The sequence below is a fragment of the Manduca sexta genome, chromosome 28, assembly GCF_014839805.1.
Source record: "Manduca sexta isolate Smith_Timp_Sample1 chromosome 28, JHU_Msex_v1.0, whole genome shotgun sequence".
NCBI lineage: Eukaryota > Metazoa > Arthropoda > Insecta > Lepidoptera > Sphingidae > Manduca > Manduca sexta.
Window position 1 is genome coordinate 182440 of NC_051142.1, and position 17871 is coordinate 200310.

Below are 17871 nucleotides of genomic sequence, written 5' to 3' on the forward strand. Positions count from 1 at the left end.
TTAAAGTAAAAATTAAATTTAGAAATATTATAGCTAAAATATAATTTTAATTGTACTAGATTTTTTTTTTTTTTCGAAATATACTTTAAAAGTATTGAATAGAAACGGAAGTATATCCAACTATCCACACGTCATTCGACAGTAGACGACTGACGTGACGAATCCGACGGTAGTGAAATTTCATTTTTTGGTGAATGTGTTAGTGAATCTACTGTTAAAAATGCAAATTCCAAATGAATATGTTTCTACCGCTGAGGATATAGCAGATCAGGTAAGGGGTAATCCAAGAAAACTCTTAAATGTATATTTTTTTAGTAATAAAAGGTGCAATTTTTGCATGTACTTTGGATGGTGTTTGTCACGTCACCGAACTTATTTTCTTATTGGCGCCGCTTTATGAAGCTCCATTGCGTATTTGAAACATTATAAATAGTTGAAGACAAACGTATTTAGCTGCCAGCCACAGGTTAACATTAATTATCTGTGACCCATACAACTTTGTGTCAAGAAGTTCCAATGAGTTGAAATATTAATCGGGAATGTTTTAGCCTTTAACCCGTTTATCTTTTCATCAAACGTCTTGTAACCCACGCTGTGAACGCTCTCAAAGCTCTCAAATCTTTACAAGATCACTAAATATTGCCCTATTGTGTTACGTGTACCCGCAAGATTGCGAAACGTAGTTTCGTATGCACTTATAATTTATAAAATGTATGTGTTCACTTAAATTTTAAATAACATTATACATCCAAATATTACTGAGAACTAATTTACCAAAACCTTATATTACATGTAATAACTGTAATAAGCCACTATCAGATCTAACTACCAGTTAATTACAATCTGATTGTTTAACAATATTTTTATCTTGCAACTGTAAACAGTGGTTTCTCTATAATCACATTGTGGAAACGTATAATGTCCTGTTACTATCACTTTTCCATTTAGGTTGCAGTTTTGCATTTTTATGACTAGTTGCATCTGTCTGGGTTTTAAGATACTTACTGAATGACCTATAACATATTTATGTATTAACAAATAATGATACCTAATTGCCTCTAAATATATTTAGGTTTTTTGTAACAAGGTCTGTGTGGAGTTACTACTGTTTATTGGTAGACATTGTCTCTACCATTATTCAAGCTACCTGATCTCAAAATGATGTTTAATAATCTAAAGCACTTAACATTTTAATCATATAATTCTTAGAAAATAAAGTTCAATGTGTAGCGATAAAAGCATGTAAAAACCATTTTGTAGTTAATTTGTGACACATTTATCCATTGCATGCTTGAAAGATATTAGTGAAAACCAGTTATTTGACACAACTGTTGAGTTCAATTTATTAAATTCAATGAACTGATATGTACAGCGCCTACAGTATCAGTCATGCTGGTACTGCAGCAAGAAGCTGAATGAGGGTTCCCATTGTTGGTACAATGGGTATAATTTTGTATTTTTCTTTAAGTATATGTTTTATTTGTCTCTGCTTGTATTGTATGTTATGCTGTTATTGTCCCAATAATAAATCTTTCTTTCTTTCTTATATGCTTACATTAATATAAATTTATTTAGAAGTACCCACATAAGTGTACAGTACTACAAGCCTGTTATATAAACGATCAGTTTGCAATAGTTTGTTTCATAACATACATTAAATATGCTTGTTTAATTATGTTTTATAGAAGTATTTGGTCTTTATATTTGAAATCTATTTCAAGGAAATTGTACATGGGTTATATTTTATTGTGCAAATATGTACATATTATTTTACAAATATATTATTTGACAAATTTGTATTCAGTTTAATGGTACAGGAAAACTTATCCACAAGGGTTTAGTGTGATAATATAAGAAGTATATAAACCCATATTACAGCAAAGTTATGGAAGAAATGCCTAGTCTCTGTTATTAGTAAAGAAGGACAAAGCTCAGCTGTTAAAACAAACAACTTAAAACAAATTGAAATTTTCCTCTTTTAAAACAGACAATTGGAACATTTGAATTATCATCATGATAATTATGCTCATTACATATAATTTGCAAGTCATTAAATATTAATGTTTCCAAATTTAACTAGAAATGTTGCTTGTTTGTTCTCTTAATTACAAGAAAAATGCCTTATTAAAACTCCTCTATTCTCTGTTAGGGTATTATATACATAATTACCACATTAGATATTATGTGAAGAGTCCACATAACCAGATTCCTGCCGGCTTCACTTTATATAGAATCTAATTATCATTAGAATGATTTGCAGATGACATTTATGCATATAAGTTCTTATATTATGTTGTCTTGGGTTCCCTTTCAAAAAATTTCGCCTTTTGCTTCTGTTAGATATGCCAGGTCTTTGAATAACATGATAGTGACTCATGGTGGACAAAAGCTAAGGACTTTTTTCCACATGTGTATGAAATATTTTATAATAAAGTAAATAAATATTGTCTAGGGAGATTTTTTTCTATTTCCCAATTCATTTTAGAATCAATGTCTTAAGATTAAATTGTCAATAGATTGTCTAGTATTAAAACTGAAATTATCGTTTTGTTCCAATTTGTAAATACTGAACAAACATATCATTATTTTCATTTTACGATCTATAAACAATAAAATTATTTAATTAACGTAATTCTAAAATTCATTGGAAATTTATTTTATAGCCTCTCCAAAAGCATACCATCTAAAATTTATTATACAATGATGTTTTTACATAACGCTGCGTAAAAGTGGAATTCCGCATAACTAGCATTTGTAAAACCCGCATACAAAAAAACAATTTTTAAGGAAAAGTTAAAACTGAAATTGTCTAATGTTTTACGCATTATATTTTGGGAATTTTGTATCGCATTTTATGTATCAATCTAAATTTGGCTTTTTTGGTGACTTGCGCGGTATTTCTCAGCGTTGGTAACGCGGCTCCATTCTTGACGATACATAATAATAAACGTATTGTGTACTGTATAATGAGTGCATTTTAACAAATCGCGTAAAGACACGTGGCCAAATGGTGGTACTAGAGCCGGTCGCAATTTCACTTGTGTCACCTTTCACTTTCGGCATTTCCTGGTAAGCTATTCGGTGGTCCCTATCTTGTCTCTTAGAAATATGTTTCATTGTAAAAACAATAGGCTATAAAACGGTCTGATTATTATTCAAGACAGATATTTATCCGCTAAAATATTTAGTAGAAAAACATTGTAAATGAAAGTGAAAATATGTGTCGTAACTCGTGACTTATACGGGAATATTTGTCTAAATATTAGGCAAACGCGAGGTTTTTCTTTCCAACAGCTCTGTAATAGATTTGTCATGATTATTTACCAAATTAACGTCTAGATATGAAATGACGTTTCAGTTGCTTTTACACGTATATAATTTCGCTCAACAGAATTTGACTTCAGAATCATGCCAATAACAAAGTTGCTCATAGAACCCGCTCAATAGTTGTAATTTCATACAAAGTAACTGGTAAATAATAATGTACAGATAATATGTATTTCGGAATAAACTAATTAATGCAGGGGTTTTTACGTCTTAAGTTTTTACGGATTTACCGATTTTACGACGTTCATTAAAGACACTCTTCTAATTTTATCTGTTATCAGCAGTTTGGTTACAGAGTGAAAACTGATTTTAACGTATTTATTTTTAATGTGTAGTAAAAAAATATTTTGCCTATAATATGTCTATGTTTTTAAAGATAATATTACTTGTATAATATATTTTAACAAACGGGATTTTGGACCGCGGCTACGTCTGTGTTAAATGTCCTGTCTAGGATAAAATGTAGCCTAATTTATTCTCTGGAAAGGTCTCTATTTGTTGATGGACATTTCATCTTAATCAGGTAAGCCGTTTGAGAGATTAGACTGGACATAAAGACAGGTAAAAACCGAAGATGCGTGGTCGGGTAACATTGCATTAGAATTACCAATGTGAACTTGGGCTCTCTTATTTCAAATCACATGCGGTCTTTTTTATTTTAATTTACACGTATTGATAAGAACGATTTTTCAATCAGCGATGACGTGTCAACAAATTATCATATTTTGTAATAACTAATAAGTTATGTTTATGCTTTACATTATCATATCTAAGTCGTAAGAAATCGTGAGCTATCTGACTTATGTCACTATATTTTTATTGAATGTAATAGATTGATAACAATGAAGTAATTTAAATATTTTGACGCAATGTTAGAGAGTGTTATAATTATTGTAATCAATTTATATTATCTATTTGACTAATTTTCAAAGTAAACTTACGTAACGAAATAATATTTTTTACAAAATATATATTTTTTTCTGTCCCTTCTTATCATTTATCCATATATTATTTTATAAAACAAATGTAATAGGACAAACAAAAAAGACAGATAAAACATTAAAATTCGTAACAATATTTCGTTGAGAATTTCTGTTTCAAAGCAGCAGTGCAGACACTGTTGTGATCCAATTTGAAAGACATAACCAGTGACAATATGAATCTTCTAAACACTTAATGGCTTATGATACCGCATGAAATACAGTGCCTAGTATTTATCCAAAATTCATATCGAGCCTTTTCAAGAAAACCATAGTAACCACCATTTCGCACATACTGCAGTGGCTTTATCTTTATTATTTTCGAGATATTAATGAAATTTTTGCAATGTTTAGTTAAAAAATTACTATTCTATAAAAGTACTGAAAAACACCATCAATATTATAGAATGAATGAAGGAAAACCAGTTTTAGCAAGTACGAAATATCAGTTGCGCTGTTGTCCCCAAAAGGATCCATTTTACTAGATTTGTCGTTTACCATCAGGCTAGCGGCTTATTATTCAACCGTATCATAAATTACTGCCTGCCTAAATCATTCTAATGGATTTCCTCTGTGTTATAGATATAAATAATCCTCCAATGAATTATCTTTCACAAATACATTATAGAAATTTTTATTCCTGACCTGTTAAATCAAGACAAGCTTCTTACGTTCACTGAATTATTTAGAAAATCTAGATATATTTTTAGACTGGCTTATTTTTATAAAGATGTCATTTAAACTAGGATCTATAAAGTCCATTTTGATTTAAATATAAGTGAATACGAAATGGTTTCACGTGATTCTTGAAACGAATTAGCTTCGCTGAAGCCTGCTTTATATGGGTTCGCAATCTTAATGATGTTAATAACGTTAACTAATTATTGTAGTCGAGTTCATAATTTAGCTCATAAATAATCTTCCTTTTTATGCTTTTGCATGAGAGGTTATGTTTTGTTTTTTAAGGCATTGGCTGCAATGTTTTGCAACAGTGTTTGCAACCTTGCTTGGCGATAGAAATAGATAATGCAGGTCACCTATTAACAAAAACGTCGTTATACAAGGAACTTACCACTTAACTGCCTTCTGAAATAATCTGTCGGAAGCCACATCAAAATTTGTTCAACTGAAGCCAAATTAAACGCAAATATGAAAGCGAAAATAATGTTCAAGGATAGGATTATCTATAGTAAGACATCGCACATGTTCAAACTGGTTGTCTTCAAAGATCAAGGTCGTTGTTGAACTGAAAAAATAAATGAATGGTCAATGTCACCACAATATTACGATTTCGAAATAAAAGAAAATTATATTGTCATATTATATCAATGTAAGTATTTAATTCACGTGACAAGGCACTTGTTTTTTTTTTAATCTAATCCTTTAGAACCTTCCTAATATTACTGTTGTATATTTCTGATAAATATCTTGCTCTCTAATGTTCGCAAGACGGAATACTGGGAAAAACTCAAAATTATAATAGATTGATTTTTTATTGGGCACGTGGTTTCCTTACCATACTTTAATTTGACTGCCTCGGTGGCATAGTTGTATTACGATACGACAGCATTGTTGAGGTCTCCTCAATATCAATCTGGAGTCTGGAATATGTGACCATCATGCGACAATAGGCTCACCTCCTGTCGCATGATGGAATGAAATATGCACGGCGAAAAGTGAGTGCACGAGATCCGCCTTTGTCTACTCCTTCGGGAATTCAAGGCGTGCATGTGTAGAGTTATGTACAATATTTTTTCGGTAAATTTTTTAACGGTAAATCTCATAATATTTGTGCGTAAATTTCGTTTGCACAGAGTTTTTTTTACATGCATATTGTATGTTATCGTAGATTTTCCGTGTCTACGTATATATTATTGGAACTATAACTAAGATCAGACCAATCGTAATTCTTAATAAGGGCTATATTTTTATCTGATCAGATTTCCTATAAATTAGTACGTACTCGTATGTTGGATGTATTTATTCAGCATAAATGTTTGTCCCTCAGGTGATTCGTAAAGGCAAGAATGTGCTGCCGACGGTGGCGCGGCTGTGCCTCATCTCCACGTTCCTGGAGGACGGTCTGCGCATGTGGTTCCAGTGGTCGGAGCAGAGGGACTACATGGACATGTCCTGGAGCTGCGGCAAGTTCCTCGCCACCATGTTCGTTGTGAGTAACCTCATTAATTAAGGTAGTAATGACATAGTGTTTGGTCTGAAGTGCGTAGGCATGCAATGTTCAGGGGGACGCAGCTGTCCCCTGTCCAAAGTTACGCCCACGTGGCTTAGACCAGGTCAAAATACCCGCAAAGATGACTGAATAAAAAAGTTCAAATCTTGCACATACTTTTAGTTCTTTTCTTCTTGTCTGAAAATACTGATTTATTTTTGTAATAAACTGCACTTTTTCGCCAGGCGAGTGATCACTGGTTGAAGTGATAGAAGGGTAGACGACAAATACTCCTTTGTGGAAATAAACAATCCGTAGAGCATAAGTAGTTTGAGTATGTAAATAAATTAATATAATAATAGCATATCATTAATTTGGTGAGTGAATAAATAAAATTAATATTAATCACTAATGTTGGATTGCATTGAGTTATAAATTCACTGTTATATGAATAACAAAGGAAGTTATTGTAAACATTCGGAGTACCTTATAAGAACCATAGTCGACGTTTTATTGGGGAGTGCTTGTCCCCCATAAAAGAGAAATTCTATAAATTGATAGACACAAGAATAATTCAATCAAAACTACTTGATTTATTTCTTTTCAGTTTATGTGGTATTTGTTGTAACTTAATTTGTGGTTAAAGAAAAGAAAGTTAATTTTATGTTCAATTTGCCTCAGCCGCGAGACATCAACTAGGGAGAAATAGCACCAATGGCCGGGATTCATTACTGGCGAAATTTTTAGATGCCCAAATCCTAATTACACTAATTTATTATTGTACTATTAGCGTACTTTTTCAAATGTTCGCTCTAGTAAATTTTTAAATTATCAAAATAACGGGGGGTCAAATGCCCCTCTCGCCGCGTGAGTGTGGCCTTGTTGAGTTCGCAAGTTCACGCAGTTGGCACCGGAGTGCCGCCACGTGTTGCGCCGGTGCGAATAAACAGTCCATTGTCGCTACCTATGCACTACCGAGTGACACACATTGTTCTGATAACAGGATTATGAACTTTGTCGTAATGTGTACTTTGTTATGGAATGGGTTATTGTTTTTTTTTCTTATCGGGAGTTAGAGGGTAATGGCCAGGTATAGAATTAGTAAAAATCGAAAAAACTAAAAGATTAAAACGTGGCATCTGCTTTATTAGAAATATTGATGAATGCCGAAAATTGAGAGTTAAGTTTTCCCTTGGCAGGAATTTAACTTGAATTCCATTATATCACAATGACAAGTACATAGAATAGTATCAATTGTATAAATAAGTCTATGGTACAAAGAGATGAGTAGATTTCTGTATGGTAGGGATGTAATAAAATCGTAGAAGCAGCCAAATAGGATTGTAATATACGGGTTTATTATATTTGAGTTCACTTTATCTGTGAGATACAATGAAAGCAATTATTTTTTTATTGCTAAGTGTCGTTAATGACGTGGTATTTCCGATAATAAAATATTTTTTTTTTGTAGTTTGTACTTTAATTGTTCATTATATTTAAACGATAATATATTTTGTTGTGGAAAATGGTATTGAATGAAATAATTCTTCTGACGCGACTCATTAAGTAATTTTCAGAGTGGAATGATGTATTCAAGATCACACTAAAACGATAAAGCAAAACGCTATATGAAATAAACATGGTTTTCACAGAAATGAAAATATAACAAAATAATAATTGCTTTCATTAACTTTAATTAACGTTAGATACTGGGAACACTATTCTAGCGTCTACTCGTAGACCATTGATTCCCAAAGTGGCCCAGGTGAACCCGCGCGGGTCTACGGGAGACTTCACAGGGGTCTAGGTTGGAGTGACCAAAAAAAGGGGGTTCACAATTCGTAAGCGAGAGTCCACGAAAATGTATCTGGTTTGATAGTAAAGAGCTAAAATGTTGGTTTGACTTCAACTATCATGGAGGCAGATAGACTCCAACGTAACTGACCAGTCGCCCCCCGCGAAGGCTGGGCGGTAGTGGTAATGCCCTTTACCGCAAAGCAAAATAAAGGTCCACCAGAACCAGCGAAATTTTAAAAAATGGTCCTTGACAAAATATCTCCTTTGGTCGAGACGATTAAGCCCGATGTTAAACTACATGGGGCTTGAACTTTGCATACAAATTAATTATGTTATTTTAAAATTAAGGCAACTTTTATAAATCTTATTTTATATTTTCCAGATAATTAATTTAGTGGGTCAGCTCGGAGGTTGTGTGATGGTGTTGGGAAGGCTGAAGGTCGACATCGCCTGTGGAGTTCTCTTCTTCATCGTTGTACTACAGGTAAGGAAGATCCAAACATTTCTAACCTGTATGCAGCATGCACACCTGCCTCTCTAAATCTGTGTGTGTGTGCATATGTGTCTGGTTGTGCCGCCTATAAAATAAAAATAACATTAGTACATGTCATTCGTCTTAAATGATATCACCCTGATAGAACCGTCTACATTAAACCAACTGTTGTTCCAGACATTCGCATACAGCATACTGTGGGACATGCAGTTCTTGCTGCGTAACCTGGCGCTGATCGGCGCGCTGCTGTTGGTGCTGGCCGAGGCGCGCGCCGAGGGCCGCAGCCTGTTCGCGGGCGTGCCCTCACTCGGCGAGAACAAGCCCAAGACTTACCTCCAGCTCGCCGGCAGGATACTGCTCGCGTTCATGTTCATCACACTGCTCAGATTTGAAATTTCCTTCTTGCAAGTGAGTTTTTTATATGGTCACTCCAAATTGTAGTGAGTGGAGTTGGGTCTAGATAAAAATTATTATCCGTCGCCAATCGGTACAATTATGCCGGCCTATTTGAAACCGGAATGGCTCTATACAACTTGTTATCAATCATCATCTTGTCTTATATGAAAATATCTTCTGACGGGTACACAACAGCATACTGGTCTTTAGAGATAGAATTATATCAGATTTAGAATTAACTTGACAATGTTTGTGAAATTAGAAGCATTTAAAATTGAGTTATTGTCACTTAAAATTCATGAATATGCAAATATTTCCTCCCACAGCCTTGTACGAAAACCGACAAATTATATTTAGAATATTCGAGATAATGTCAAACTGAATTTTTAGACCATTATTCATGCGAATTTAAGCTGTCGATTTTTATTACCATATTTAGCGATTGATAATTTGCAGAAGTGTTTAAAATGATGTATGCCACTTGACTGTCTTTTAAAATAGTCCTAGATACTCAGTGTAGTCACTGTTATGTTCCGGCTCGATGGACATTGTAGCCACTGTTACTACTGGACATAAGACTTCTCATGTCAAACAGTACTGTAATTCAAGGTGTTGGATGGTGTTTCTACTGTTTATTGGCGGTCGTATCGCTTACCATCAGGCGAACGGCAAGCTCGTCTCGTCATTCAAGGCAATAAAAAAAGCATTTAGATATTCTCGGACATAGTCTTTCCTCGTATAGTTATGGATGCCGTGCTGAATTACATTAACATCACTAAAAAGATGATAATCTTCCTTCATGGAGTTATATTAGGTCACATCAGCTTGATTTCTATCTAAGAGATCTCATACTTCCTGAATGTGCTACACTGGTGATCTAATGTAATTTTCCCTGTATATTATAAAGTCATTGTTCAATGAGCAGGAACGAGTCGAACGGGTTGTCATTTATACAACACTAAATTCCCATAAATATTCATATTATTACATCATCAATGACCCAGATTATCTTCACTTTTAGATACGAAGTAAACAAGTTTGGCGATAGGCAAAAATTATGCACATTCTTGATATAGACTTGTATATTTGGTCATTTGTATACTAGAACTAAGAGAACCAGTTTTACTTTCGGTTTTATTTAGTAGGGTTGTCAACCTATGTATAAATATAATAATATGTTAGAATTGCAAAAAAATCTATATATATAAAAATCAATTGCTGTTCGTTAGTCTCGCTAAAACTCGAGAACGGCTGAACGGATTTATCTTATCTTGGTCTTGAATTATTCGTGGAGGTCTAGGGAAGATTTAAAAGGTGAGAAAAATTCGAATAATTGCCGGGAAAATCCTCAAAACAGCATTTTTCTATTTCCCATACAAACGTTTTCTAACTAATACGTAGAGTCAATTTGAGCTTTATTGCTATTGTATAAAGTTCACTGTTGTCTAAGCAATGTAGGTGTGTTCCTAACATCAAAGCAGTGTGCGTCGGAGCACAGAATATAATAATGTAATGTCGCGTTCTGAAACTCAACAAAAGTGATATCGCGGACCCGACTAAATTGAACAGTCACAAAATTTAATATATCATTAGTTATTTGGTTGGCTTCACGATATTATTTCTTTTATTTTCCTTTAAAATGCATGTTTTCGTTATGGACAATTTTTGAGCTACTTTTGCATATCTATACTTATAATAAATCTGTAGAGAGGTCAATTCTGTACATGAAATATATTTCCAAAATAACTGGGGGTGATTAGGGATCGATACTGATGCCAAAAATGCAATTAGTAAAATTTTTGTCCGTCTGTCTGTATAACCGTTATAGAAACAAAAACTACTCGACCGATTTTAACTTAACTTGGTACAATTATTTTTCATACTCCTGAGCTGGTTATAGTATACTTTTCATCACGCTACAATTAATAGGAGCATAGCAGTGATGGAAAATGTTGGGAAAACGGGAGAAGTTACTCCATTTTTAAGCTTCCGTCATTTCGTGTGCAACCTTAATGGTTAAAAGTTCCTTCGATTTCACCAGGATCCCATCATCAGACCCTGACCGGACAATCGGACCACCTGCATACCACCATAAATTAAAAAAACATCCCGACAAATTGAGCACCTTCTCCATTTTTGAAACCCGAAATCCACGCGGGCGAAGCTGCGGACGGAAGCTAGTCTATATATATAAAAATGAATTGCTGTTCGTTAGTCTCGCTAAAACTCGAGAACGGCTGAACGGATTTATCTTATCTTGGTCTTGAATTATTCGTGGAGGTCTAGGGAAGATTTAAAAGGTGAGAAAATTCGAATAATTGCCGGGAAAATCCTCAAAACAGCATTTTTCTATTTCCCATACAAACGTTTTCTAAATAAAATGGAGAGTCAATTTGTAATTTATTACCGCTGCATAAAGTTCAAATTCGCGTGCGCGTTGGAGGATCTAATATCGCGTTCTGAAACTCAACAAAAGTGAAAGTGAATCGCGAACGCGACAAAATTGCATAGTCTCAAAATACATAGTACATAAATAGTGGTCGGCTTCGAGAAACTCAATTTTAGCTAACTTCAGTTGTTAATATAATATATAACTCAAAGGTAACTGACAGTGATATATCAAGGAACAGCCCAAACCATTGGACGGATCGGGCTAAGACTTTACATGCATAAAGCTACTATGACGTAGGCATCCCCTAAAGAAAGGATTTTGATAAATTCTACCCTTAAGGGGATAAAATAGGGGATGAAAGTTTGTATAAATGTTCTTAGATTTTCGACTGATTGAACTGAAATTATAGATTGGGGATAAAATTAGTTTGAACCTATAAGTACCGGGAAAATATGTAGCAAGACTTTTATCAAACAGTGGAATTTTATCCTGGAAAACACCTTCACGCGGGCGAAGCCGCGAGCAAAAGCTAGTATATATATAAAAATCTATTTTTATTAGTCCCGTTTCTTATTAATAGTTTTTTAATATATAGACTACCCTTATTGTACTGTTAGGTAAGTTGTATGTAACTGTTAGGTACTAAATGAGATTCTATATTGTATAGATCGTGCAAGACTTGCTGGGCAGCATCCTGATGATCCTCGTGACGGTGGGGTACCGCACCAAGCTGTCGGCACTGATGCTGGTGCTGGTGCTCACCGTGCTCAACCTGTATCACAACGCGTGGTGGACGGTTCCCTCCTACAAACCTCTCAGGGACTTCCTCAAATATGACTTTTTCCAGGTAATTTTACTAGTAGAATCTATACGAGAGCTGTTTCGAATCGTCGCTGTTTATTTTTTACGCACTCAATATTTTTCACACTTAAGACGTTAAAAAGTATATTCTCAAGTTTTGGTACTAAAACCGTAATTAACGATCTAATTAGTGTATCCACACATCGTCAGTTGCCTTTCGACCTCGTGGCTTAACTGGTTGTGAGGCCATTCTTAAATGCAATATTTGTCATTTTTATATGTTTAAATACTTTCATCCATTTTCAGACATTATCAGTGATCGGAGGGCTGCTAATGATAGTGTACCTCGGCCCCGGCGGGGTCAGTATGGACGAGCACAAGAAGAAGTGGTAGAGACTGACCTAGTCCCGCAGTGCACAGACTTTGATATTAACGTTAAGATTGTTACGGTGGTGCAACATTCATTATAGTGGTATGTTTATCCAGGCATTGTTCAAGTCAATGAATCGGTCGCAGTATTTTTACTAAAACTAGGATTGTTTGTTTCCAATAGTAACATTTTTTTATTGGTATGACGTTAATAATTAATTAGACAAATGTGTTATAAGCTGTGGATGAGAAGGTTATTGCATTTCACAGTTCGAGCAACATAATTTTTTGACAAACTGCCAAGATTGGATCCCACAGAGAGGGTACCGTTTGACAGGTGCTCGGTCGTAAACCCTAAACCAAATTCTTTTAACATGCCCGAAAAAGTTTTTTGTCTCGCTTTAAAGTGAGATAAGAGCAGGCATAAGAATGTTTGACCTGCACTAAATAGAACCAATAATACATTGTCATAAAGGTGTTTATGGCATACATTGCAATTTGTTTTAATACGGAAAGTATTAAATCCTCAGAACTAGGATTAATTTCCTGAACTTGAATGTTGGCTGGATAAATATAGTGTACCATACATCTGGTGTATTGACAACTGAACTAGTCGCCGGCAAGACTTGCAAGAGCATTAACAACACTGGTACATACAACTCTTGTGAAGAAATAATTTTCAATGACCAATTATATATAGAAAGCATAATGAAAAGTGTTTGCAAAACTCAAATGGTACATTTGGACTAAACAGCTGAATTACCTCAAAATTTTACATTCAATGGATTCCTTAAAAATCTTAATGAAGGTAGTCAATTCATAAATGTGTTTATATCAATTGTTTTTAAAGTACATATTTATGACATTATTGTACTGTTCATATTTAATAATTCCTGTGTAATATGTCATGTGTAATAAAATTAGGTATTTTTAATATTTTTCTAAAATTTATCACAGTGTTGCCAGACGTTTTGAAATTGTTAGTCTATAGTTATGCAATGTTGCCAGCAATTTAAATTTAACAGTTAGCTTCCATTTATGTAATATTTTTCCATAAAATTGCACCAATATTTTATAGATTTAATAAATATTTTTACGACCCGCAAGCGAGTGATGTTATCTTGACGGAATGTTGTAAGAGTACGCAGTATGAGAGCGACCGCTTTCGTTATCTATAGTGTTAACGTTTCATGCCGACGATTTTTTTAAATATTTGTGATGTCAATGTAAATCATTATCTATTTGTACTTATTGAATGAACGCAACAACGTTTGAGAATATTGGAGAATTTATTGCCGTTACATAGTTGTTGAGACGCGAGTACATATATCTATGTCGGATTTTATAACTTTATATATTTCTTTCATTAAATGTCCAACAATTGTTTTGAAGACTCAGTTAATTAATACAGGCATCACATGCTTACAGCCGCTTCACCTATCCTGCATGTTATACATTATGACGCATCCTATATAGAAAGTATTTAAAAGACAACATATTTTTGTATTATTGTTTTTTATTTATTTTTTTAAGTTGCAATTCGGACTTTGGCCATAGAAACTGATTAAAAAAAATTGTTCTAAATAAATTTTATATAATAATGAAATGTTTTATTTAAAAGGCAAGGTCTTATAATCTTTGTGTTATCGTGTAAGGTAATAGACATTTTTATATAACGACTTTATTTTGTACGATATAATTAAAATAAACTAAAATTCAACAACCTACTTTGTACATAATTTTATGCCTTCTACTGTTCTTTCGCTTTAGCTGCCTGATTTTCCTTATTGTCTATGTATTTGAACACTTTGTTCGCAAGCTGTCGATATTTCTCTGCGTGTATGCTATCCGGAAGTGCGTATATAGCTGGTTTTCCGCTGTTTATACATTCTGACATATTGTGATCGACTTCAAAGCTTTCGATAATTTCGAGACCCATATCCTTAGCGGTGTTTTTCGTTTCGTTGCCGAACACGAAGTTCTTGGTGCCGCATTTGGAGCATATCGCATGCGACATGTTTTCTACCATGCCTATGATAGGGACTTTGAGTTTTTCGAACATGTTGACGCCACGTCGTGTGACTTGTAACGCTGCTGACTGAGGAGTTGTGACAACGATGGCGCCTGCGACGATTAAAATTAAAATAAAGCATTGGTCAGAACAAGGAAAGTTTTCATGTATTGAGTCGTGTTGGGATGATAGACGGTAAGTGGTGTTCACGATGCGGGTTACAAGCAAGATATTGTGAAGTAAGCTTTTGTAAAAAAGAGGTATTTACATCTACTGTGTGAATTCAATGCAACAAATATAAAATTGGTTCGATATCATACCATCCAACGGCAAGTTCTGTGCGAGTGACAGATGCGTGTCGCCGGTGCCGGGGGGCGTGTCCACCACGAGGCAGTCGAGCGGGCCCCACGCCACGTGCCGCGTGAGCCGCTCCAGCGCCTGCATCACCATCAGCCCGCGCCACACCACTGCATTCTCACCAGACACAAGCAAACCCATTGACATGCTAAAAAAACAAGAGATGTAAATGTTCATAAAGGTTTGGCAGAGGCAAGGATGTAAAATAAGCGTGTATTGACACAAAAATATATAGGAGAGGCAAGAAGATAATTCTTATCAGGGCTTTTCTTATGAAGGGACATGGGACAAGCAGTGCCGCCAAAGGAAATATCGAAAAAATTGCCATTAAAAAGAATAGGAACGGAGGGGGTACAAAAAATTATGGACTTACAACTTTCGAGAATTAGCGTGCCTCAAAAAAAGAACTGATAAAAAGGCCTGATTCTTATTATTATAGTAGTAGTCCAGTATTTCATTTATAATGCTAAACACAGCATTGTATACTAATAAGAGGTGTTTCAATGGCTTTCTCCTCCTACACTATTTTAATATGGGCTAGTAGATTCCATATACCTACAATATTGTTTTACACTTGTGTTACATTATCAAACATATTTTTATCATGAGCTATCAGTTCAAAAGGTTAATATTATCAACTGGCATACATAGTCCTATCTCACAAAAAATCAGCTCAAATAAATAAAAATCACAGATTCCGTAAACTCTGTATATACTTAATTAATCCCCAACTGCTAGCAGCTCCTGAGTTCTCTCCCAAACATGTTTTTGTAGTTTAGCTCGTGAAGGTTTATATATTTACAAGCACCCACCATTTAACTCCATAATTAAGCAGTGGTTCTATGAGATGTTCATCATTCAGCATGGGCTCTCCACTGATGTTCATCATGAGTACGGACGGACCAAACACATCAGCGTCTAGCAGCCCAATCTCCTTATCAGGCTCTATCACCTTCATTGCACATGCGAGATTCACTGGAACAAATATGTTTAGTTCCAACCTACAAGTACTAGAGGGCTTGTACCCCAGTGGTGACCAAAGTAAAGGTACAAAAGTAAAATATATGGTATTAAGAATAAGAAATTAATTACAGATTTTATTTTGAACATACTAAAAAAGATAATACAAAAAAAAATATTCATAGTTTGAAAGAGCTACTAAGTTACAAATTGAGGATTGCATTCCATCATCAAACAAACTTAACCCTCCTTTGATAAGTAAAAAAATGCATGCAATAAATGAGTTCTTCATTACCAGCTGTGGTAGTTTTCCCAACACCACCTTTACCAGAGGCAACTAGGATTATACTCTTCACTCCAGGCAGTGGTTTCTTCTCTGGCAGCCCACGAGCCATTACTTTCGCGCGGTGTTCGTTCACATCTTTTTTATTGTGGGTAAAGCGTATTGTGTAGGCACTGGGTAATATCTGAAAATAAATTGAGTACAAAAATTATATAATTATTAATAATGTTTACATAATTACTGGCCGTTTTATAAAGAGTTTGTACTTATAGTTTTGCCTTAATTTTGTGTATTTAAATCAGTATGAGGTTCAAAAAGCCATTGACCCTACATCAATAATCGGGTCGAATATATTAAGACTAGCCGGAGGTAGTATGCGGTATGGCCTTTACATAAAATATTAGATTTCCAATAACAAAGCTAAATATAATAGGTAAATCAACACATGAGAAATATTGATTATTTATAAAAATAAAAAATGGTGCAATATTTACATACTGTATTTAAATTGTGACTAAACACTTGACTGTATACACGCTGAAGAGCTCGTTGGAGGTTCATCGTCATAAGTTCTTGATTGTAGATCAGATCAAATAAATTTATAATAAATATTCAAAATTGAACGCAAATTAGTAAATCAGTCTCGGTCAGCTGGATTTTGACGTTTCATATAATGAGTGTTACTTTTTTAAAAGAAGCCATATACTACATAAAATAAAATAATGTACTGATATGTAATTTACTAAGCTGCCTTTATGTAATTTTAACACCTACTATTTCTACTAGAAACCATTTATATTAAGCAATAAAAAACATTCAGTGTTTATCATTAATATATTTAGATTTTATTTTTACCTCAGGAGGCTGTATAATACTCAACCCTTGCTGAAACAGAGGAAGTGAAAATGTAAAAAAAAAAGTAGCTGTCATTTATCGGTGCGATGTCGGGTACTCTTTTACGACACATTTTCGAAAAAAATTCGAATTCTGCTATAAATAGAGTGATAACCGTTCCATGACAAAATGGCTATTTGTTTGCGTACAGTGTCGCATAAAATACTGCCTATAAATGGAATCGTATCTACCAAAAGTCACTATAACCGCTTGGCGAGAAAAATCCCGATGCGGACACAATTTCTGGAAGATGTTAGTATTTTCTCGATTTTGTCACAACATCCTCATTTATTTGTGTTTATTATCATTTAAAACTGTCAGGTCTTGTTATATAATGTTGGGAATCCATAAACCGGCGATATAAATAAAGTTTTTTCCCCTGTGACATTGAACCAATTAGTGTTGCATATAAAAAATAGCGCATTTAAAGACATTCACGTGGTTAATGTTTAGTACTTATATCTGTCATGAGTATACGTAACAATAGGTAGTACCAATATACAATTAGTTTTATTGATAACCTCCAGCGTGTTATGGATCTTTTCAGAATTTTCATTTAAAATTTTCCTTCCTTTTGTGTTTATTATCAGACAATTTTGACTGATAAACATTATCTGTGATTTTTTCAGTATGTCCTAAAA

At 34.2% G+C, this 17871-nt stretch overlaps 3 protein-coding genes across 3 annotated transcripts in view; 2 read left to right on the forward strand and 1 right to left on the reverse strand.

Annotated features, from left to right (window-relative positions):
• Positions 1 to 14: 14 nt before the first annotated feature.
• LOC115451695 (surfeit locus protein 4 homolog) lies at positions 15 to 14118 on the forward strand. The gene is made up of 6 exons (XM_037444553.1): positions 15 to 271; positions 6316 to 6477; positions 8657 to 8758; positions 8945 to 9175; positions 12223 to 12402; positions 12663 to 14118. Exons 1-6 carry the CDS (start codon positions 221 to 223, stop codon positions 12747 to 12749), a joined length of 813 nt encoding a protein of 270 aa, XP_037300450.1. The 5' UTR covers positions 15 to 220; the 3' UTR covers positions 12750 to 14118.
• A 195-nt stretch (positions 14119 to 14313) lies between these two features.
• LOC115451694 (iron-sulfur protein NUBPL) lies at positions 14314 to 17002 on the reverse strand. The gene is made up of 5 exons (XM_030180066.2): positions 16835 to 17002; positions 16349 to 16520; positions 15906 to 16068; positions 15057 to 15241; positions 14314 to 14849 (listed from the first exon to the last, which is right to left on the reverse strand). Exons 1-5 carry the CDS (start codon positions 16901 to 16903, stop codon positions 14476 to 14478), a joined length of 963 nt encoding a protein of 320 aa, XP_030035926.2. The 5' UTR covers positions 16904 to 17002; the 3' UTR covers positions 14314 to 14475.
• A 273-nt stretch (positions 17003 to 17275) lies between these two features.
• Positions 17276 to 17871, forward strand: part of LOC115451701 — a 22707-nt gene continuing 22111 nt past the window's right edge. The window contains exon 1 of the mRNA XM_030180076.2: positions 17276 to 17482. Within this exon, the coding sequence (XP_030035936.2) occupies positions 17360 to 17482 (123 nt within the window). The 5' untranslated portion in view covers positions 17276 to 17359. The remainder of the gene's footprint in view (positions 17483 to 17871) is intronic.

Bases quoted from the DNA above. Each gene is read 5' to 3' on its own strand.
- LOC115451695 (XM_037444553.1), top strand. From the start codon at position 221: ATGCAAATTCCAAATGAATATGTTTCTACCGCTGAGGATATAGCAGAT. The intron at 272-6,315 runs GTAAGGGGTAAT...TTTGTCCCTCAG, and splicing joins CTGAGGATATAGCAGATCAG to GTGATTCGTAAAGGCAAGAA. The intron at 9,176-12,222 runs GTGAGTTTTTTA...TATATTGTATAG, and splicing joins TTGAAATTTCCTTCTTGCAA to ATCGTGCAAGACTTGCTGGG.
- LOC115451694 (XM_030180066.2), bottom strand. From the start codon at position 16,903: ATGACGATGAACCTCCAACGAGCTCTTCAGCGTGTATACAGTCAAGTG. The intron at 16,521-16,834 runs GTATGTAAATAT...ATTTATTTTCAG, and splicing joins TTAGTCACAATTTAAATACA to ATATTACCCAGTGCCTACAC. The intron at 16,069-16,348 runs GTAATGAAGAAC...TATTTGTTCCAG, and splicing joins TGGGAAAACTACCACAGCTG to TGAATCTCGCATGTGCAATG.